Source organism: Carassius auratus, chromosome 23 (genome assembly GCF_003368295.1).
Source record: "Carassius auratus strain Wakin chromosome 23, ASM336829v1, whole genome shotgun sequence".
NCBI classification, from domain to species: Eukaryota; Metazoa; Chordata; class Actinopteri; order Cypriniformes; family Cyprinidae; genus Carassius; species Carassius auratus.
This window is the reverse complement of record NC_039265.1, coordinates 7399902-7424072: the sequence shown is the minus strand read 5'-3', so window position 1 is coordinate 7424072 and position 24171 is coordinate 7399902. Positions and strand designations below refer to the sequence as shown.

General features: G+C 36.8%; 2 protein-coding genes across 5 annotated transcripts; both read left to right on the top strand.

The window, feature by feature from the left end:
• The first annotated feature begins 1100 nt into the window (after positions 1-1100).
• On the top strand, positions 1101-10972 carry LOC113041144 (RBBP8 N-terminal-like protein). 2 transcript variants are annotated; one of them, XM_026199507.1, is made up of 15 exons: positions 1101-1388; positions 3744-3844; positions 5181-5223; positions 5316-5411; positions 5494-5606; positions 5846-5921; positions 6201-6373; positions 6562-6614; positions 6705-6766; positions 7174-7879; positions 8964-9090; positions 9168-9202; positions 9298-9391; positions 9486-9561; positions 9669-10972. In XM_026199507.1, the coding sequence occupies exons 2-14, from the start codon at positions 3778-3780 to the stop codon at positions 9557-9559; spliced, it is 1719 nt and encodes a 572-aa protein (XP_026055292.1). In that variant the 5' UTR covers positions 1101-1388; positions 3744-3777; the 3' UTR covers positions 9560-9561; positions 9669-10972. The 2 variants fall into 2 exon arrangements, with proteins under 2 accessions (XP_026055292.1, XP_026055291.1); XM_026199506.1 differs by having other exon boundaries at positions 3740-3844.
• Positions 10501-24015, top strand: hck (HCK proto-oncogene, Src family tyrosine kinase). 3 transcript variants are annotated; one of them, XM_026199510.1, is made up of 13 exons: positions 10501-10550; positions 14870-14994; positions 15581-15617; positions 16083-16179; positions 16277-16372; positions 17232-17335; positions 17488-17634; positions 17728-17880; positions 18797-18979; positions 19063-19139; positions 20148-20301; positions 20434-20565; positions 22630-24015. In XM_026199510.1, exons 2-13 carry the CDS (start codon positions 14878-14880, stop codon positions 22830-22832), a joined length of 1500 nt encoding a protein of 499 aa, XP_026055295.1. In that variant the 5' UTR covers positions 10501-10550; positions 14870-14877; the 3' UTR covers positions 22833-24015. The 3 variants fall into 3 exon arrangements, with proteins under 3 accessions (XP_026055295.1, XP_026055293.1, XP_026055296.1); XM_026199508.1 differs by lacking the exon at positions 10501-10550 and adding an exon at positions 11908-12063; XM_026199511.1 differs by lacking the exon at positions 10501-10550 and adding an exon at positions 12515-13160.
• Positions 24016-24171: the final 156 nt, after the last annotated feature.

Genomic DNA, 24171 nt, shown 5'->3' with positions numbered 1-24171 from the left:
ATAGAAACTCTTTGGTCATTTTTGAGCGAGTTGCTAACGGTCTTATCAGATTCAATGATCTATGCTAAGCTAAGCTAAAAGTGCTACTGCCAGACCCAGAGATCGGCTGAATGGATTCGAAAATGGTAAAAAAAAAAAAAAAAAAAACTGTTTAACTCTAGGGGAGTTGGAAAATGAGCATTTATTTATTTATTTATTTTTTTTAAAGTGGAGTGTTCCTTTAAAAACTTGCGAGTGACAGAAACGTCATATGAACGTGTAACCCACAAGAGACGATTGTCAAAAATCTCACATTTCTACCGGTTAATCGTTTCTACAGGTAGATATCCCAATATATATATATCCCTATATTGACTATTGACTTGAGTATTTTTACAAAACACAATAATGGTTTTACTGTAGTGAAACAGGTTTTTGACAGAAACTATGGTTCACATTCCACAAATTAGCCAAGGTTTTCAGTTTGACCTTGTTTTTAGTATAAATACCATAATTAGATGAAGGTTACTGCAGTAAAACCATTACAAATATCTGATTAATATGGTTTTGCTGCTAAATCATTTATTAGCCATGATTAATGTAGTAAAACCATAGTTAAACGTGAGGTTGTTTTGCATTTACACCATACAGTATATCATTGTTTTTACAGTAGTTACTATAGTAAAACCATGGGTCATTTACCTATGGGTGCACAGTAGGACAGGAGTCACCTTGTTAGGAGGTTCTCAGGTGTGGAGATCAGAGGAAAGCTCCAATGCTGCTTCATTTTGATGACTTGGATTTTGCAAAGTGACGTATGACTTAATACAGATCCTTCAGTATGATGATTTATTATCAAGAAATATGAGGGTTTAAAGAGACAAATGTTCCCCCTCTTTATTTAGCATGTAGTAAATAAATGCTAATAAAAACTTTCCCATGTTACTGCAACAAAGCTGAATAAATGCAGCGTTAGTTCATTGAGATTAAAAGGGCAAATCAAAGCAGAAAAAAGAGGCTTTGTGTGTCTAAAGCTTCTCTATATCCTTCTGAGGGTTTTTTTTTTCTTTGTGGCTGGGCAGGTTTAGTGGGATTTCAGCAGGACCGGTTTATCCAGGGCAGAACTGGTGTTTGTGTGCCGCAGCAAGGAACTGCTCAAACCTGTTTTCCTCGTCAGTGGAGAGAAGAAGGAGGGGCTGCTTGGAGAGCAGGAGGAGGAGAGGAGCACAGGGCGTATGTAACTCTTTTTTTGTATCTTTCCTCTCTATTTCGTTCTCATTCCCATTAGTTTTCAATGTGATATTGATGTGGCTCTCCGGGGGGCTCCGGGTGACACTGACGTGACGAGGAGGCCGACAGCATCGCGTGATTGGCAGGTGACGTGATTGACGTCCACAAGCTGGCACAGGGTGAGTGGACGGCTCGTTTCTCCTGAACACACTGTATTGACAAGATATCATGTGTTTTGGTGTTTGTTTACTTAGCTGTCGTTGCATGATGTGATCAATGATCAATAACGCAACACATCATATATACAAAAACACAATCACTTATTATTTAAGCTATTTCAGTTGGGTGGGGTGACGTGTTATGTTTTTCTATTTGATCAGTGATACGAATTAGCATTTTCCGTTCACATGACTATTTTAAGTAATAAAATGATTGTTTACTAAGTTTTTCTCTTTATATGAATTAAAATAATTAGAATATTAAATAATCACAACTATTTTTTTGGGATGAGAATCATTAGAAAACAATTTAAAAGTACTAATTGAATACTGATAAGATCGAGTGCATTGATATTGTATCATAAACTCATTACAGATTCTCAAAGTTTGACATTTGTTTGCAACTTCCTCTCCCTCCCTCCCTCCCTCCCTCCTTCTCTCTCTCTCTCTCGATCACTCGCTCACATCTTAATCTCTCATCTCTCTCATATATTGATTGTCCTGCCCGTGGTAATATAACAGGTATTAAACTGAAACATGTAAAACACAAACATCCGTCAACTGCCAATAAAAAACAAAACCCGGGCAAAATCATAGGCAGAGATTGTGCAATGTCAGACCTGATCCACCAATCTATCTCAGAAGCATACTTCCTCATGTATATTAATAAATAATAGTTTGCCGCAGGCCTGTTCAAAGACTCCACCTCTCCATCGGGGTTGACTTAACTGACTGATTTAGTATCAGTAGATACAGTAGCTCAATAGTATTTGTAGATCAATTACAGTATACACTGTATACTGTCCAGACACTGTGAATGACCTCTGACCCCAAATGCCAAGGGCACTGAGAGTCAGAGGTCAGATGTGTACCTATGTACTGGTATATTCTAAATTGTTAGTTATCATTTTTACAAAAAGTCAGCTCAAAGAGGTGTGTGTAAAACATTAGTTTGTGTGTGTGTGTGTGTGTAGACGTGTGTGAAAAGTGAAGTTACATTTCTGAAAGACAGGTTCCCTCTTGCTCCCGCAGCTGTAACGTTCAAAACTGTTATTTAACGTATCCCAACATGCAGAGAGAGCGAAGGAGCAGGCGAAAAGCACTCAGATCAAAATGCAAAAAAGAGATTGGGACGGGTGAGGGGGGTGGGGGGTGGGGGTGTAACCACACCCTCCCAAGAGCCCTCAGTGACTTGCTGTATCTTTGCAGGCAGAAGTCATGCAGATGGGGTTAAAAAAATATAATGAGTAATTATAATGTACTCAGATGTTGGTATGCACAGTTCCCACTTTGCATTTAAATGAAACACCCTGTTTTACTAGAAAGTGTGTTTGTGTCCCATCAGTTTTAAGAGAAGTTATGTGCTCTACTATACAAAAGTATGGGGTCGTGTTCACCAAGGCTACATTTATTTGGTCAGAACTACAAAAAAAAAAAAAATTAAAATGTAAAAATTTTTACAATTTAAAAGAACTGTTTATCTATTTTAATCTATTTTACAATGTTATTTATTTTTGGGATGATAAGTTGAATTTTCAGCATCATTACTCACTTTTCAGTGTCACATGATTCTTCATACATCATTCTGATATACTGATTTGCTGTCACTTTTGATCAATTTAATGGTTCTTTGCTGAAGAAAAGTATACATTTCTTTAAAAACAAAATGAAGTCCCTAATCTTTTGAATGGAAATGTATATATGAAATACGTTCACAGTTCAGTGCATTTCAATTAAACATTGGTCATTGTGTCTAGGGCTTTACGTCAACCATGGAGATCATCAGGAATTTAGTTTCAAAGATCTCTGAGGCAGTCGTTTATGAGGCGAAGGAGTAGACATTTGTAGATAGCACAGGCCGGGTAAGATAAGCTGAACGTTGTCATATTTAGATGTTAATGTTGTATGTGTCAAATTGAAACCCATTTATAAGTTATCTGCGTATTGCAAGGGTCATAAATAAACTTCCTTATCCTGTTTGTTTTTAGATGCAAGCACAATCATGTTATGCTAATTCCGTCTCTCCTTATTTCTTACTCTCTCCCTCTCTCTTCTACACACAGTCATGCATGCATACACAAATAAAGTTAGGCCTGCGGTCTACAACTCGCAGAACCAGTTTGGCAAGAGCAGGTTTTAATAGCCTTGGTATATATGAGTGTAGAAATGTAAGCTCATATTTTAACAGGTATTATTGCCAGGCCAACAGCAAAACATGATCTGACAGCAGTTGAAACCTAATCAAGCATTGATTTAACAAATATTACATTTTTCATGTTTTCCTTTATTATCCTTCCTATCCTTATCCAAAGGAAGACGAGTGAAGAGGCAGGTGTGAAGGAACACTAGCATGGCTCTGGAGAGCTTTCCTGAACTCCTGCAGAAACTGCGGGAAGTGCATGAACATGAGTTAGAGGGTAAGACCAGCCAATATATATATATATATATATATATATATATATATATATATATTGAGATTTTGCCAATAGACAACTTCTCAAAACGATGACCAGTAATAACTATGAACAGTAAAAACAAATAGGTCACATTTACTCTTGCTCAGCAAAATTTATCAGATGAAATCCAGTAATTTCAAATAGGAATCTGCATGATCAGGAGTTTCGCTTGAGGGCAAAAAAAAAAAAAAAAAAAAAATCCCCATTCTGATTTTTCTCTTGGTCACATGAATTTGCCGCATTGACAAACAGAAAGCTGCTTGGTTTGAAAGTGACTTCCGTGTGAGTTTTGCTTCATGAATGGATGTTGGACCTATTGTTGCAATCAAACTTGTGGCAAAATTTGGTAGTTTATGTTGTTTCAGGGTTGGCATCCTCTGAGGTCTTCTGAGAGGTTGGCATCGTCTCTTCTCAGGTGTTCGGTCATCTCAGGTCATTGTAAGGGTGTATGTGATGCATGTGTAATTTCTAGTTACCACGGGATGTGGCAGAAGCAGAGAAACAAATAGAGACATAAATAGCGTAGCTGCTGTTCCAACCAAGCAATAGAAAAAAATAAAATCAGCAAAACAATGTTATGAACTCACAAACACTTCAATTAGCAACATTTTGAGTATACATCTGACATTATTTAATTCAAGTTTATTTGTATAGCGCTTTTTACAATACAAATCATTGCAAAGCAACTTTATAGAAGATTAAGTTTCTACAATATTTAGTAGTATAAGTGGTGATCTGTTTATATGCAAATATATGCAAATAATTTATAACACAAAAGGCGATAGTTTAATGAATAAAGGTGGGGTGGATTCAACACTGTGGCATTACATGGTGACTCACATTAATGCTTCATAAAGCACCCAAAAATGTCCGCATAAATAAGCCTGAACTTGATATTTTAAGGAATAGTTGACCAAAAAAATGAGCTGAAAATGTACTCAACGTGAGGCATTCCAAGATGTAGATGAGTTTGTGTCTTCATTAGAACAAATATGGAGAAATGTAACATTTCATCACTTGCTCACCAATGGATCCTCTGCAGCGAATGGGTGCCGTCAGAATGAGAGTCCAGACAGCTGAGAAAAACATCACAGTAATCCACACACCTCCAGCCAATCAAACTTGTGAAGTAGTAATAAACTGCATGTTAACTTGTATTTTGTCCGAAAGCAACAGTTTAAAGTTAAAATGTATTAATTATGACTTTTAAGTAAACTCATAACAGCTGTCATATGTGCCATCTAATGCTTCACACCCCAGCTGTCCAGATTCACTGTGTTCTTCTCTCTTTCTACAGGATGGCAAGAGAAAGTACTGGAGCTGACAAATAAAAAGAATATGTGAGTGTGAATGCCATATTTTTCAAGCTAAAAACAACTGACATGATAATTGAAATAACCTCGAATAATGGTTTATGTGCATTCTGTTGTAGCGATGCAAAGCGCATGGAAGAACTTTACAACAGGAACCAGCAGATGAAAGAACAGCAGCGGATTCTTACTGAGAACATCAAACAGCTGGAGAACAGGTGTGTGTGTGAGAGAGAGAGTCATTCTTAAATGTGATCTCATGCACCACTGCCCACACTGGATGTGTCTGTTGATCCTCAGGTTGCGGGCCGGGTTGTGTGACAGGTGTACAGTCACTCAGGATGTGGCTAAAAAAAGGCAACAGGAGTATGAAAACTCCCAGCTCCAGAGTCTGCAGCACATCTCTCTAATGGGTGAGCTGTAAATAGAGAAAATGTAAAATGTTGTGGCATCGACAACGTTAATTCGTTTCTATACAGTAAACAGTATACAGTATATACAGTAAACAGTACTGTTTGAAACAACTTTTATCTATTTTATAATGTTATGTTTTTATTTACTTTTATCAAGCAAGGATCCATAAATTGATCAAAAGTATTAATTTCTTAAAATAAAATACAAATCATAGTGATATTCTTGTTTCCTGCTGCAGTGAGTGAGATGAGCGCACTAAAGAAAGAAAACGACAGACTGAGAGAGGAGGTGAAGGGCTTGAGGGATCCGTCAAAGTAAGTGGCCAGTTTCCTCCTCATGCTTCCTTGCCATATTTGGGCAAGTGTTTCCTGTTGTGTCTCATTTGCATGTCCTGATCCTGTCATATAGTGGCACGATCTGATTTACTGTACCTGTAACCATGCAGCACTAACCAATATACTGTGGCGTGCACCAAATTTTGTTAAAATATCTTTCGCTCGAGGTTAGTCACTTGTGGTCAGAACCCGTTTAACAGGCTGGTACAATGTATTGTATATAATAGACGTGTAAAAACTCCCTGCTACACCTTTCAGTCAGCAGAACGGTCATTCAGAAGACGCAATCACCCCAGAGGTCAAGGTGTCACCGGACACAGCAGTGGCTGCTGTGACTTTACTGGCCTCAGGGCTGAAGTCCAGCCAGACTCCACCAGGGGACGCCACTGTGCCTGCAGCATCTGTCAAACACAGCCCAACACACAGCCTGGGTAAGATACGGAAGACATTTCTGACATATATATGAGAACCAGAGCTGTTTTATTCTGATAATACTTTAGATTATCATAGATTATAGATTTTACTTTACCTCTACTGAATATATTGACTATATATTAGCTTGTAACATCTGATTATTATTATTATTATTTTTAATAAAAATGTTCTTTATCCTATACAGAAAAAGCTTCTGAACACAAACTTATGCAAAGCTGGGGCAGGGTGTTTTCATTTGTAAGCTTTAATTTGTTTTTGCTCTTTTTTGAAATTGGTGGTTTTATGGTAAATCTTGTTTCGCTGTTTGCTGAAATTTCTCTCTTTCAGGAGTCGAATAAGCCCATGTTGCCCATCTCAAGATGGGGCACAGACCACAATGCTGAAAAAAGGTGAGACAGCCATTTTGTGTGTGCTCAGAGAACCGTATATCAGTAGTTTAAACTAATATGGTTTCAAACGCATGATTTCAGTGCGATATACATGATAACCAAAACCAAACAGATGTTTTCAGCAGAGTGTTTGAGTTACGAGCTGTAAAGACACTGTTCTATTCTGGATAAGGGGGCGGGGAGCAGCAGCTCATTTTCTTTTGAAGATACATGCACGAAAACAGCGTGTTTCTGCTTCCACTCAAAATAGGCATTTGAGTGGAAATGATATTATAAATGGTCTGTGGGGTATTTTCAGCTTAAACATCACAAACGTATTCTGGGGACAGCTGAGACTTATTTAACAAATTTTAAAAAGGGGCACTTTAACGTGATGTGTCTTAATTATTCCCCTCATACATCCACAGATCTTCCAGCGTGGACTCGGTTGAGCACAGACAGTCCCCTTTGTCTCCTTCTCTTCCATCCCCTCTTAGACTACTGAAGAACAACCCTATTTTTAATTCTGTTGGGTCTGAGGAACGTAGCAGCCGGCAACAAATCCACACCCCCGTCCCCTTTCGACCACTTCCGATCAAGACCGGTCGCTTGTCTATCCCGTGGTCGCTCTCAGAATCTACTGACTGGGTAACGGTAGCAGCTGGCGGCTCTGGTGTTGGTAGCAGGATAGCAGTCCACCCAAGCCAGACCCCGATTCCCAGCTCAAACATACTGCGTTTCCCTAAACTGGTCCCACCAAGCAGTGGCCACCAGTCTCGCACACATGGCCCAACACCTAGCGGTCTGCGGCCCTGGTCCCGCAGAAACCTGTCAGAGCATGCAGAGAGTAGAGAAAATAGAGTGGCAGAAGCTGTCACAGCGCCGCCCCAGTGGAAGCCTTCAGCAGCGCAGCCAGAGAGGGTTTTTGGAGAGAATCTGAGAGAGGATGAAGAGGAAGCACCGTTAGACCTATCTGAGTCGGGCCGTTCAAAAAACAAAGAGAAGGAGAAAACACACTCACCGAGTGATGTATCTTCGTCTTCATCTTCCTCACCACCTGCTACACTTTCATCGTCATCTCAAAGCCCATCAAGCCCTCAAAGTGACCAGCAGACACCAGACAATAATACACAGGTAAACTTCAAATAATGCTGAAATATCCCCTCATTAAAGACATTCCTTTGGTTTGGACAGTTTTAATGAGTGTACCTTGTTAATACCTGAGCAGAAAATCTAGAAAAAATCATATTAAAATTATGTATCATCTCTTCTCAGGTGTTCAGTCATCTCAGGTCTTTGTAAGGGTGTATGTGACGCATGTGTAATTTCTAGTTACCACGGGATGTGGCAGAAGCAGAGAAACAAATAGAGACATAAATAGCGTAGCTGCTGTTCCAACCAAGCAATAGAAAAAAATTAAATCAGCAAAACAATGTTATGAACTCACAAACACTTCAATTAGCAACATTTTGAGTATACATCTGACATTAATTCAAGTTTATTTGTATAGCGCTTTTTACAATACAAATCATTGCAAAGCAATTACAATTATGTTAATTATACTTATAAACTGCATATCATAGTATACCACTAAAGCTAAAAATACACAAGTTAAACATTTTCTTTTTCTTAATGCTTTCAGTTAGTTTTCACTTTGTGAGCTAAATGCTTAGCTAGCTGCTAGCTTAGCATAATGCTAGCTTGGTTAAGAAATACTTGGCTAAACTACCATAAAACAACAAATTAAACTTTCTCTTTCTTTAGTTTGCTTTCAATAAAGCCATGGTAGTCTACCAGTGTAGAAAAAAAAAAAACGTTATGAGCTAATACAATATAATGCAGTCCTTGCTCTTTGACATGGAAAAGTTTCAGCTTTGTCTTTGTTTTGTATACTGCATACTAATGTTTCTTTGTGTTTGCATTGTTCCTGTTTACGAAGGCCTGGCCATATAGAAAAAAAAGTGATATTGTGGTTTTGTAAAATCAAGGGCATGTTGTATTGTTTCATTCCTTCATTTAACATAGTTACATTGTGGCCACAATTTAAATAAAAGAGCAAATTAGCACAACAAGGTTATGACCACTGATCTATAATAGAGAGTCATATATAGATGAGTGGTTACGACTGACCTAAAATGAATGAATTCATGTTTTAGCAACAGACTCTGTACGATTAAAATAAAATGGCTTATGATCTATGGTTCACATTACCCAACAGGAGGAAGCACAGGAAACAAATAAGGAACCGGAAGAGGTAAAGGAAGGTGAAACATCTCCAGCGGCTGAAACATCTGTCAGCTCAGAGAAGAAGAAAATCCCACCGCTAACCATTTCCCTGCAACCAGGTAAAGCTTCACTCGTGTTGGCTGGTTTAGGTTTATTTGGATTGTGCTATGTTGAACTGGACTGTTTTGCCTTACAGTTGTGGTAATGGAGACGCTTAAATCAGGAATACAGGTAATCTTAGCGCTGAATTTATGCTATGTGATTCAATTTCAAACACGTTTATGAGATCAGTTCTAACTTCTGCTTTGTTGTGGCTGGTGGTGAAGTTGTCTGATCATGGCAGCAGACCAATGGAGCAAGAGGAGAAAGAGAACAAAAACCATGAAACAAGCAGAAAAAGACTTGGGCAGGACACTGATGGTAAGAGATCATATTTTAATCATTGATTAATTCTTTATTCAACTAATACATTAAGCATCTTCTAAATTATGTAACTTTTATTGTTGTATCTTAGCTTCCCAGCGTTCAGTAAAGGAGAAGAAAATTCGTCTGAGCCGGGGAAAAAATGTAGACTCGGAGCAAGGATGAAGGTCTCATTTATTTATCTCTGTTTTATGTTAATTGTCTTTAAGTATTTTCACAAATGTTTTTCTTCATATATATATATATATAAGTATATATTTTTTTATATATACAGGCAATGGATTCAGCTATGATCTAGTTGCTGTGGTTATGCACACACCCATTTTTCCTTCCACCCTTCGCCGCCAGTTTCCAAGTGCCAATCTCTGGTGTTCGCTTTAGTTTTCCAGAAGAACCAACACTAGACTTCAGCTTCATCTCTGTCAACATAATTCTCATGTATCAAAGAGAGAATTCATAATGCAGTCCAGACTGGAATTAAATAAGATTTATTAGTAGCATGTGCAGCTATATCGTTATACTGTACATGGGTAAATTTGTGCTGGATGAATTGGTTACTTCATTGATTATGAATGAAGTATTAAATCCACTGGATAATCCACTGGTGGTGGTTGAGAAGAGACCATAATCCCTCCCCAACCCCCTCCCAACACACATGATTGTAAAGCACTTGGAGGATACAGCAATACACAATAAAGCGCTAAATAAATGCATCATTCATTCATTCCTTCAGTGAGTCAATTTCCCAGCAATCTTTAGCTGTAGCAAAAACAGGAAGTTTTAACTGTTAATAAACTTATCAGCTAGATATGTTTTAATTTCCTCTGTTTCACTTTCTTTTGTAACATCACTGGTTATTAATAAGCACATATAGCATGAGTACGTATAATTGCTTGCTGTCTTGTGTTGTGAACACTGTCATGTCGCCTCTCAGTTTACTGTATGTTCATTCTCTCTATCATGTAAAAGGGGTCGCATCTCGTCTAGTTTTGTCTCTGTCTGAGCACTACAGCCTGTTTCTTGTAGACGTGAAGAAAAAAGAAAAACCCTCCGCTTCCCCTTTTGGGTTTTTTGAGATGTCAAGCATATATTTTGTAATAGTGAATTTTCCACTTGCAGCTGCAAAAGGAGGAAGGGTAAAACTTTGAAGAAAAAGGTATACTTTTTGGAACTTTCTGTGCCGTCGTTTCAAACTAGCTGTAAACCTTTCCTTTGCACTATTTTTAGATGGTTTTAAGTGATCATTTGGAGATGATCTAATACTAAAAATACTCTGAATCGTTAGTTCCTCAACTACAAATATCGAATTACAAGCAATTATAAGAGCATTGCATAAACTGATGGCTGTGGTCAAACTTTGTGAACGATCACCCGTAGTGGTTTAGGATGTGGGAAACACCTGCGTTGTTGCAGGAAGAGCGTAAATCATTTTAGTAAATCAAGTGTCATTGGAACAATTAAGAATAATTTTTTCACAATATCACCATAACACTCGACCTGCTTACTTTTGTATACTGAACAAAGGTGTATGAGTTTAGAGTACAAAGGTAGAAATCCTAATAAAAACCCTTGCATCAACAGATCACTCCTGACTTTCTGTTTTCTAATTTTATTTTAATAGGAAAGTTTTATTTGATCCATACACATGTATGTTTTGTTTAATATTCCTGGCTGTCCGATTTCATAGTATTTGCACATTAAGGATGAAGCTGTTTTAAAGAAGAGGTAGATTGATATATTTGCCTGTTTATTATGTTTCTCTTTCTCTGTCTCTTTCAAAAGAAGAGGGTGTTTAATCTCATCATTTGATAGAGGATTATTCTGTCCTTGTTTAACTGTGAGGCCAGACCAACTGTTTGTCTGTTTCCAATCCAATAATACATCTGTGTTTCTGTCTGTGGTTATGCACTATAGAAACACTCAGCTCGCTCTTCTAATCTGTTCTCAAGATAATCTGATATAAATCTGCCTTCATTTTAATTTATAAAAAAAAAATTGTTACATTTTTCCATTTTTTTTTTTTTTTACTTTGCCATCACTTTTATTTGAAATCGCTCTTAATATTTATCAAAATTTGAATGATAGTTTGACTGAACGTTCTCTCTCTCTCTCTCTCTCTCTCTCTCTCTATCAGAAGTGGTTACATTGCAAAAGATTTTAAACAGCTATTTTTTTTGCAACCTTCACACAAAATGCCCTGGTTTTACAGTGTTGTACGAAGACTATTGCGTGAAAAGGGCATGCGGATATTCAAGCGGAATATTTGTGACAGATTTCCTCTGACTTCAGAGTGTCTCAATACTTACTCAGCTCCCTACCTAGACAACCTTTAAGCGTTATAAGCGCTCGATTGATTGATTGATATTTTTGGCCATTACCCGCTCGTTATGAATCGGATGGGTTCATTGTGTTTGTATGAGCTGAGCTGACTCGGAGAGCGCCTGGTGTTCTAAACTGTTGCCTAGGAAGGGGTCTCAGCAGTCTTTGAAGCACGGCCCTCGACTTCCTCTTGGACAGTACAGCGTGACAGTTTCACAAGTCTCTCAGAAGCTCATCAGTGTGATGGAGGAGCCGGTGTGAAGCGGCTTCAACATTTCTGCATCTCGGTTAACTAGCGACATTTTGTCACTAAAAGAAATATACTTTTCTTCTGGATTACAATTTAAGTGGTGAGTTCGCTTAAAATACTTTTATTATTATTTATTTATTTATTTATTTATTTTACTTAGGCTACCTCTTTACGATTATTATTTTAGTTAGTATTTTTATTTTTTTATTTATATAAAAATGAACAACTAGGACTTGAGGAGTTTATTTAGACCCTAAAGCTGATTTTCGATGTTAGTTTATTAAAACGAGGCTTCCTATTAACCTAACTTAAATAGTAGCCCTAATATTAACATTTAAAATTATTTTAAAATGTCTACTCAAATTTTTTGTCATAAGCTACTTTTTATAATTTTCCTGCTTGTTTTTGTCTTTTCTCTGTAAACTAGAATCTGGTCTCTTTTATGTTAATATCCTATTAATAATGATAAGGGGCGAAAATGACTTAATCAGACCCATATTTCATCACGATATAGGCCTAACTGTTTATTCTTCTGCTGAATTGTTTTATTATTATTATTCATTTCTAAAGGATGACACTGTGTTAAATCCAATAGGTTACCCCTTTATCTTTTTTTTCTTTTTTAAACACAGTCCGCATGTTTCTGGGAAATAATATCATGCTTTAACTTAAGTTATACTGATACTATCATAGTTTAGTTCTATAGTCCTACAGAATATAATATCAGAGGACACATTTAAATATCATTCTCTTCCTCCTCAGAGAATCCATCTCCTCATGTAAAAGGACACATTTAAAAACACTCTTTACAGTAATCTTTCACGTCTCTCTATTGGCTGTTGGCCTGCTGAAGTCAATCAGCTTTGGTGTTTTCTGACAGTTCGCAACTCTCCGGTTCTGGGAAAGAAAACAAATAACAACAAGAGAGTACTGAAAAGGAAGGTGGAACTGACACATCTCACATTTGCATGGCTGGTCAAACGAAAAGAGCTGTAGATCTGAGTCTCCCTGCGCTCCTGTGGGAAAAGTGGATGTGGTTCCTCTCAGCTCTGGGGCTTTGAGGGACAAAATAATCTTTGGGTGGGATGGGATGGGAGGCACTGTCGAAAGGCAAATCTGAAAATATCCTCCGGGCATGATCAGTTATCGGATTAGGAAGAAGGAAATGTACCTGTGATCAAGCCAGCAATTAAGCAGGTTAAGAGGAGAGCTGAACATCAACTCCCCCGTGAAAAGAACTACTTTAGTATACATTTCATTATAGAGTACTTGTAAAAAAAAGAAAAATACAGGTCACAATATCGTTATGTTTTCGGACATCAGCGTGTTATATACAGATGAATGTTCGAATGTATATTAAATGCTATTAGCTGAACTTTTTTGAACCACATAAATAGAACTTGAGTCTTTATACTGTGTGCAATTTCATAATTCTATTGTCTTTGAATTATGGTTGAAGTACTGTCAAGCATTTATGGGAAAAAAAAACTACAGATTAAGTGCTTTAGTATGTAAGTGTATTTATTCAGACTTTAAAGCAAAACATTAACATCTATTATTTATAATGTAAAAAATGTAACATTATTACAGAGTGCACTTTTCTAAAGGAAGCATTGTCATCAAAGTGTGCTCTCTCTTCAGTAGACTATACTGCAGTAATATATTATTTTCAAGCACGGTTTATTTAAAATATACTTTGAAGATTTGAAGTATACTACAAGTGTACATTTAATAAAATTGAATGCACTTGTTTTTCACAACAGACCTGATCCCGTTAAAGTAAGACTTCGGCGTTCGAAACAACTTCAGATAAAGAGAAAGCAGAACATGGGTGAACAAGCTACAGGAAACAAGTTTTTAATGCGCCACATATTTCTCAAACTCATTGCATCTACTAAGGGACGCAACTTTAGCAGCTCTTAAATTACGATTCAGCAGATAGACTCTCCAATGACGTTTCTACAATTTACTTCTTTATCTTGGTTATCTTCAGAACAAACAGACTGACAATTGATATGAAATTTGGTGTTTTGGTTGTGGTTTTGTGTAGGGTCATGCACGTCCATATTAAGAATTAATATGTTAATTATCAAGCATGTAATGAAACATGAACCTGTAGTGCACTCTCATTCCAAGACGCGAGTCGAAGGTCCTTCATTCTTAAGTGATAGCCACAGAGAGGCCCAAGAGCTCAGAGACATGTGGTTTCCGCTCACCTCTCATTCAAAAGTGTTTTTTTCATCCAACAATCGACCAAGTTGGAATCTATGTTTGATGGGAGGGTGATCTTTACGTTTTGGTTGATTAATTTCTTCTATGTTCTCAGAAAAGTGTTAGGGTGTAAAGGCTAGCTGATTTGAATCAGCTTTGAACATTAAGCCTTAACCAACCACAGTTTCCACTGAGCAGCTTCCGCATGTGCATGTGTGAGTGAGTTAATGACAAAACCACAGGCGAGAGAGAACTGCAGCCTACAACGTGGAAGTCAGTAAGAGAAACCGGTTATTTTGACTTTCACTACATTAACAGGTCAAGGTTACGTTTCCCAAAAGAGTCATACAGCGCCTTTAGCACCAATTGCGCCAAGGGTCTCTACAATCTACAAAGGCTTACGATGATTTTGAAATCATGTTTATTTGTGGCTTACTCATAATATGGGAAATACCAATCTGATGTACCAACTTACCACATATCTTTTTGTACAGTAGGCCTAAAAAGTTATATATGGCATATTACAAACACCATAATCTGTTCCATTCATGCTTTTTGATCATTAAAAATAACCGTTGTTTAGTGGGAACTCAGAACAGCCCATGTTTTGCATATTTTCTACACTGGAAATGCTGTTCTATTTTGAAACGTAGAGGAACAACCTGCATTAGCGTCTTCTGTTGTTAACTCTTCAGGCCTCGACATGGGCTGTGTGGGGACCAAACCGGAGCAGGATCCTGTTGGTAAATCAATGGGCAGCGATGACAATCGCAACCAGACAGCACATTACACCAAAGACCCAACGACAGGCTCAAAAGCTGTAAGTAGAAGCGTTTTGGAAGACATCTTTTCAGGGTTATTCCATACAGAATATTGCTGAGTGTGCTAAACCACCAGAACGGGCTGTTTCAGCACATTTTGTGACGTCAAATAATGTACTTCTCTAAGTCTGAGAGACAGAGTAGTCTCAGCTGTATGATCATCTCTTGACTATATATATATATATATATTGATAAAAAATATAAAAAAAAATTTTGTCCAGGTGTTAGTTATTTTTTTATGTTTTATTATTATTATTGTAATACTCCTCTTTAGATTGACTTAATTTAACATTTCTCATGCTTATCATCTAATACGATGTTTTATTTTAGTTCAGCTTTATTCCAATGACTGATAACATCATTTTTAATAGTTAACAGTATCAAGACCGCTCTGTGCTTGTGCTTCTAGCTGCTGCTATCTGATTTACATAATGACCTTCAAAAGAGCTTGAAATGCTTATTTATTTAAACAGATATCCTCTATCTGAAAGACTGCCTCAGAGAGGTCTGTTTTTGTGCTCAGAAAAGAGAACTGAAATGTCTAGTTCGCTGTTTTAAATACTGCACCTTTTCTACCATCTACAGAGCAGAAGCGCGTCCAACCCAGCTGCTGGGCCAGAGAGTAAGTGAAATTCTCTTTGGTTTCTAGTAAACTGGTCGGATGTCTCGATCAGAATGTTTGCGTTTTGTAAAATACTGAAATACTAAAAAAACACACTTTTCCACTTATACTGTAGACCTCGTGACATTAGCAAGAGTAAAACATTCAGTGATGTGGTGTTAAATGTGTCATAAACATGAAAAAATAGCTTGTTTTGAGGTTAAGTGGCGATGCAGGTAGTACACTGCTTTCCACTTGCATTTCATTCAACCTCAGTGTGTGCTGTGCAAACACCTGCTATTAATTCTCAACCTTAATCCCTGTATAAAATGTATGCATACTTTAAAACCGTGTAAAAACCTGTTGGAATCGTACTAAACTCACCACATGTGTTGTTATTGTGTGACACCAGTCTGTATCATACTCAGAAGCATAGTGAATGTGTGATTACAGCTCTTTCACACTAAAGATTCCTTTTGCTTTTAGCTTCAGAGAACATTGCCATAGCTCTGTATGACTATGAAGCTATGCATGAAGGTGACCTGGGCTTCAAGAAAGGAGACAGACTCAAAATCCTTGTGGAGTAAGTAAACCGGTCATTCTGAATGAGGATTTAACATGCATTCACATCTCACTTCTTTGACTGAGTGATAGATCGATTGATTGATTGGTGTGTTTAGGTCAGGTGAATGGTGGAAAGCAGCATCTCTTAGCACTGGTCAGGAGGGCTTCATCCCCAGTAACTATGTTGCCAAGGATACTCTGGAAACTGAAGAGTGAGTAAATAGAGTTTGTGTACATTTGAAGTGGTGCCCATGGTGTCACAGTAAAGGTTGTTTATAATATGGGATCCTGGATCACAAAACCACTCATAAGTAACATGGGTGTGTTTGTAGCAATAGCCAAAAACACATAAATGTGTGGATCAAAAGTATGGATTTCTTTATGCCAAAAATCATTAGGATATTAAGCAAAGATCGTGTTCCGTGAAGATACTCCTACCGTAAATATATCAAAACCTAATTTTTTATAATATGCATTGCTAAGAACTTAATTTGGACAACTTTAAAGGCGATTTTCTCAATATTTAGTTTTTTTTTGCACCCTCAGATTCTTAAATAGACGTATCTCAGCCAAACATTGGCCTGTCCTAACAAACCATCAATGAAAAGCTTTATTAATTTTCTTTTAAAACACTTATGATTAGTTTTGTGATCCAGGGTCACATATAATAATAATAACTTTGTTTAATATAATATAATATAATATAATATAATAACGTTAAATTGATCAAAGTGACAGTAAAGAGTTAAAATGTGACAAAATATTTCAACTAAATGCTTTTCTTTTGAACTTTAAAAAACTCTGAAAAAAAGATAAAAGTTTTACAGTTTCCACAAAAATATTCGGCTGTTTTCAACATTGATAATAATAAGAAATGTTTCACCAAATTGGCAACACAGAAATAAATTACATTTTTAAAATATATTATCAGGAAATTCACAATTTCACAATATTACTGTTTTTTAACTGTATTTATTCGATCAAATAAACAGCCTTACTGAGCACAATAATCTTTTAAACGTTTATGGTATTTCCACATAATTTTTAATCTATTCATGTATATGTCTACAGGTGGTTCTTTAAAGGTGTCAGCAGAAAGGATGCAGAGAGACAGCTGCTGGCATCTGGAAACAAAATAGGATCTTTTATGATCAGAGACAGTGAAACCACCCAGGGTATGTTCAGCACAGTGTTAACACTGAAGGGTTTTATGTAAGGAATGCAATACTGAAGCATTAGCAGCGTTTTTTTCTTACAGCGGTAACATAACATAACACGTCTACCAGATCCTTATCTGCCCTTAAAAACATCTGTATCTCCCCCTCAGGAAGCTACTCTCTGTCTGTCAGAGACTGCGACCGAACAGGAGACACTGTGAAGCATTATAAGATCCGCACGCTGGATAATGGCGGTTTCTATATTTCTCCTCGTAACACCTTCAACACCCTGCAGGATCTGGTCAGCCACTACAAGAGTAAGTACTACCTTTTTCACGAAGGGTTGTTTACTCAGCTGGTTTACAGTGACTGGCTGGTTTATAACAAACTGTATACATTTGCATCTACAGAGCAAAGCGATGGGCTGTGCCAATCTCTCACTGTTCCCTGTCTGAGTCCCAAACCTCAGAAACCTTGGGAAAAAGATGCTTGGGAGATCCCACGTGAGTCCCTCAAACTGGACAAACGTCTGGGAGCAGGCCAGTTTGGAGAGGTCTGGATGGGTAAGACAAGAAAGACTTTAATATGTATTCCTCATGTGTCTGCTTACTCCAAAAATTGGAGCTGTGCAGCAGACTGGTTTGTTTAGTAGGATCTGGAAGATTTGTCCAGGTTCAAATACAGAACTGTGTCCAAACATGAGCAGCAAAATGCCAGTGAACTTATATTATATGCCAAGTAGTATATAACAAGTTGTCCATGAGTCCCTTTTAGTCCTGAACAGTTAAACTGCCTGCCGTTCTTCAGAAAAATCCACCAGCTCCTGCACATTCTTTGGTTTTCGAGCACCTTCTGCATATTTGAACCCTTTCCAACACTGACTGTATGATTTTGAAATCCATCTTTTAACACTGAGGGACTCCTGCATAAATATTAAAAAAGGTGAAAATGTAATGATGCTCAAGAAGGCCACACAATGCACTGAAGAGATGGGGTGTACACTTTTTTTATTGGATGATCAGGGTAAATTGTCCTTATTTTGTCTTCTGGGAAACGTAAGTATTTATGGAGCTTTTGAAGTGCAGTACTAAATAAAAAAATATGATCGTTAAACAAAATTAAAGGAATTTGCATCATCATCGTTCTGTTCAAAAGTTTACATCCCCTGCCTCTTAATGCATTGTGTTGCCTTCTGGAGCATCAGTAAATGTTTTCCCGTTTTGTAATAGCTGTGTACGATTCCCTCAGCTGTCATCAGTGGGAAAATGTGGATCTCAAAAACATAGAGTCACTGTTGGAAGGGTTCAAAACCAAATTATAAAATTATATAAAACACAAACCTGAAGCTGTACCTAAAAAACTGACCTGATCTTGAACCCAATCTGAAACCCAGCAGTTTTTCAGGTCCTGTCACGCTTTGGGCAGGGAAATGGAGAAAATGAAGAATTCCAGCGTAACTCATCTCTGTTTGCTTCTCAGCAACATACAACAAGCACACAAAAGTGGCTGTGAAGACTATGAAGCCTGGCACTATGTCTGTGGAAGCTTTCCTGATGGAGGCCAACTTAATGAAATCCCTGCAGCACGACAAACTGGTCCGTCTCAACGCTGTGGTCACCAAAGAGGAGCCCATATACATCATTACAGAGTTCATGGAGAAAGGTGTGTGTGACTCCAGACTCCACTGTGCAGAGCATGGCTTTATATTTCTGTTATTTATCTGTTTGTGTGCCTGTGTTTAACAGGCAGTTTACTGGACTTCATTAAAAGCGATGAAGGGAATCGTGTCCAGCTGCCCAAACTGATTGACTTCTCAGCACAGGTGAGGCGATTTGAAGATCTCATTCATGTGCTTTCCTCTTACATATAGAGTCATGCGTTCCCTTGATGTGGACGACAGGTTAGCCTTTGTAGATTTAAATATTCAAATGTGATAACCGACAGACAGTAGGTGTGTGTGTGTGTGTGTGTGTGAGAGAGAGGGTTGAATCCACCATTAACATGACAATCAATTCCTTTAACTTACTGTCACTGTTAATCCAAGATAATACCAGTTTGTTCTCTGTTGTGCAAGCGATTCTTTAAAATCAGAAGTAAATAATTCCAATTTTTAAAAAGAAGTCTCTTATACTCACAAAGACTGCATTTATAAAAAAAACCATTAATCTATGGAACTGTTTTCAACTTATAATAGATGTTTCTTGAGCATCAAATCAGCATATTAGAATGATCTCTGAAGGATCATGTGACACTGAAGACTGGAGTTATGAAGTTGAAAATTCAGCTTTGCCATCACAAGAATAAATTATACTCAGACAGACAACAGCTATTTGAAATTGTGAGAATATTCACATTATTAAAATCTTACTGTAATTTTTTTCTCTCTAATAAACAAAGCTGAGCATAAGATGCTTAGTGAGCATAAGAAACTTCTTTCAAAACATAAAAAAGTCATTATAACAAATTTTGGATCACCGATATACATTCAGAATCAGGTAATAATGAAGTTCAACAAAAATATATATTAGGAAATATTAGTTAAATATGACATGTTTGATTCAAGTGAGGATTATTTTGGATACGTATGTGTCTGGCAGTTACAAAAAAAGGGTGCGACCATGAATTGAAAAGAGGAAGAGAAGTGCAAGCACTTAACAGGACAGATGTGAATCTGCCTTCACTGATAAGAGGATCCACACACACACACACACACACACACCATTATAGCTTATCGCACCTTTTGCTCTCAGTGACACGGACATTAAACATTACGAACATGTAAGCACATCATTAAACGTAACTAAATCATTCTTTTTTTCTCTGACTTCAGATAGCAGAAGGCATGGCTTACATTGAGCAGAGAAACTACATTCACAGAGACCTTCGTGCTGCCAACATCCTGGTCAACAAGAGTTTAGTGTGTAAGATTGCTGATTTCGGACTGGCCCGTATCATAGAGGACAACGAATACACTGCCAGAGAAGGTTAGTGAGATATGCACCAACAATAGTTTTGAGAAACCAAGTTAATTGAAGTTGGTAAACTGGATACATGCATGTTTGTTTATAGGTTTATTGTCAGAGGAAGGCATGTTAATTTTTCTTTTGTGACCTAAGGTGCAAAGTTCCCCATAAAATGGACCGCTCCAGAGGCCATAAACTATGGTTCCTTCACCATTAAATCAGATGTTTGGTCCTTTGGCATTCTGCTGACTGAAATCATTAGCTATGGGCGCACACCGTATCCAGGTTAGTGGTCACCACAGTGCACTGTCAATATGCAAAAAAGGTCATTCTCTGGAATCTGTGCCATTTGTGCCTACTTGGTTTTGTATCTTGACAGTAAATGAAACTATAAACTTTATTTACCTGTAAGTGTAGATAAAACTTAACTTTGTGAAAATCAGTAAAGGGCTGAGAAACCATGAACTGAGAAACCATGAACCGAGAAACCTAAATTCCCTTGATCTTTTGACATAAGCGGTCATTGTACTATAAATACATCCTGTAAGTTTCAGAACTCAAACTTTCTCATAAGTCTAAAAACAGCTAATATTGAAGGCAGCCTGCCCAAATGACAGCTTGTGGAATGTACCACTCTATGATGTAATAGCGTGGATAAGCACCGCCTCTGCGGAAGATCATCAATGCCTTCTTCGACGTCACTGCCTGTTTAGCCCCGCCCACTGATTCATACATATAGTAAGAAAATGACAAAAGCTGAAAATGCAGGTCTACGTGGAAACCAAAAGATAAACTTTATTTGATGTTTTTAATCAGTAAGAACCTGGGGCCAGTTACATAAACTCAGCCACCATGTTAAGACTTTGTCTTAAGAACTAGTTTGACCAATTAGTAGTTGACGAAGGGGAATCAGTCTTACTTTTCCAATACAAATAAGACCAGTCTACCTTTTCATAACTGAATAAAAATAAAATTGATGACCAGTCTTGAATAATAAAAAAAAAGAGTCAGCCGTACAGAGTGTTCTGATGAGGAAGGTCAAAAACAGAACAGAAAATAGCCTATTACATCTAAATTATGATGTTTTTGATGCAAAAATCTTGAGAACATTATTAGTTTACCTCAAAGAACAGTACAAAATAAAATAACAAAGGCCCATCATGACCCATTAAAAAAATTAGACCCATCAAATAAACCAACAAAAATGTCTTAGAATTAACTACTAGCAATAACAAAGTCCAGTAACTTTTTCAGTTCTCCTTGGTTGGCTTGGTTTCACATAACTTAGTCAGTAATAATGTGTTCCTGTGGCTCAAGTGGTAGAGCATTAAATTAGCAGTGCAAGGTTGTGGGTTCGATTCCCAGGGAACACATGTTAGATAAAAACTGTTAGCCTGAATGTACTGTAAGTCGCTTTGGATAAAAGCGTCTGCTAAATGCATAAATATAACATAAATAAATATAATAACTGTTAAAAGGTTTGGGGTTGGAAAAATTTAGAAAGACTTTCGAGTAAATATATTATAAACGGTAATGTTGTGAAATATCATTACAATTTAAAATAATTGTTTTTAAAATCATTTATTTTAATATACTTTCAAATGTATTGTATATCTGTGATGGCAGCTTCAGTGAATATTCAGCATCAGTGTCACATGATCCTTCAGAAATCATTCTAATTTGCTGATTTGCTGCTCAAGAAATATTTCTTATTAATATCAGTGTTGAAAACAGTTGTGCTGCAACTTTTATGGAAAACAATGATACGTTTTGTCAGTATTATTTAATGAATAGAAAATGAATATGAAATAGAAATCAATTTAATGCATCTTTGTTGAATTCCTTTCCAACCTCAAACTTTTAAAACGGTAACAGTACTATATTTAAAGGTAAATAACGGTAGTCTTTTTAATACATTTCCTTTCTTAGTTTTACAGTGCATTTTTTTATCTTTGTTTTTCAGTTGAATAGCATCTGTACATAATCATCATTAAGAAAATCTCTCTTCAGCCCTCTTTTAAAAAAATAAAAATAAATAAATAATAGTTAGTTTTTCCTGTCATAATATTTGAGGGAATCAAATTATTTTTCACCACCTGGTTCAAACAGAAGTAGGTTTCCGGCTTTATCATCATATCTGGTGCGGTAATACTAGCTTGCTATGCTCTTGGAGTATGAAGTGAGAAAATACGATTTCTTAAAATCTCAACAACAACCTTAAATTATTATTTTTTTTTTAAATCCTGAATTGTTAAGATCAAATTGCACAGTTTCCAGATTCCAGAATGACCCACAATTAATGAATGGTAAGAGCTGATGCTAGAAACTCTGTGTTTATGGTGTGTTTAGGTATGACAAATCCCGAGGTGATCCGTGCTCTGGAGAGAGGTTACCGCATGCAGCGTCTGGACTCCTGTCCTCAAGAGCTCTATGACATCATGCTGGAGTGCTGGAAGAACAAGCCGGAGGACAGGCCCACCTTTGAGTACCTGCAGAGTATACTGGAGGACTTTTACACTGCCACAGAGAGCCAGTATCAGCAACAGCCTTGAGACACACACACACACACACACACTTAGACATGACCTTGATCTTGATCAGGAAGAAATGTACACATATGCCATTTATCCATGCCAAACCTGTTGACTTTATACATATGTAGTGGGATTAAATGTGAAAAGTTACAGTGTGTTATTTAATGATATGTAAATGAATACAATTCTAAAATCTCAGTAATAGCAGTTTTATTCCTATCATGCAGAGCCCTTTGCCTTACACTGAGTGTTGCACAACAGTAGTTATATAAAGTTTTAATATAAAATTTTAATATAAAATATGAGAAATAATAATCTTGTTTCATGTTATAGCTTTTCTGATTTATTTGTAAAAACCTGATGATGACGGATGTATTTTAGAGCTAATCATATGTGTGTGTATTTGAATTGAGAGTACACATGGAGCAATAAAATTAATTGTAGCTCTGATTGCATAAAGTGGTCCTATTATGCTCCTTTACAAAGTCTTGATTTTGTTTTGGTGGTGTATTAGAACAGGCTCTCATACGAGGTTGTTCGAAAAACACATAATTTTTTTCATATATTTAACACTCGGTGCCTTCTCTAGTGCATCTCAGCCAGGTCTTGTCCCATTTGTCGATATTTGTGATTTCAGAAATCCCCGAAAATATTTGTTGCAGTCCAAATGATTCGTTCGTTGTAGATTTTTGAAACGTGATTTCTGTTAAATAAAATATATCCTTTTGAAGTGGACTTTGAGCTTTGTAGCTCTGCAGATCTTTTTCACGCTCAAACAGCAACATTACAGACTAACTAAAGTTGAAAAAGTGAAACATAATAGGACCCCTTTAAGAAAAGATCATTTCTAAAACTTCAACCTACATTAGGTTTCAAAGAAGTTATTGTGGATTAGGAAATGTATATGCATGTATTTGCTCAGAAAAAATAAAATAAAATAAAAATTAAACCATTGCTCCAAACATTTCAGAAAGAAAAGCATCTGTACCTAAGGTAGTTATGAATATTTCTCTTTGAGTCTCTGTGTATTGTTGTTTTATGAATTTGTAAGTTTATGCTTCCCTTTTTCAGATTTCCGGGTACTTTTCAAAGCGTGAAGCAATTTCTCATTTGATATGTATCTTTCTTGTACATCTTCTGTTTTGTATATATGTTTGGAATTTTGTGCAATAATAGTAAATAGTAAATGACTTATGTGACATTCTTTTTTTTCTGATTTCCTGCAGTCATATTGAGGGACCTTAGCTGTGGCTTCATTAAAAAAAAAAAAAAAAAACTTGATGCTGATAATGCAGTGGACTTTCAGTACACTTTTATGTAAAGTCTTTTCCAAAAAAAAAAAAGTTACCTATAAATA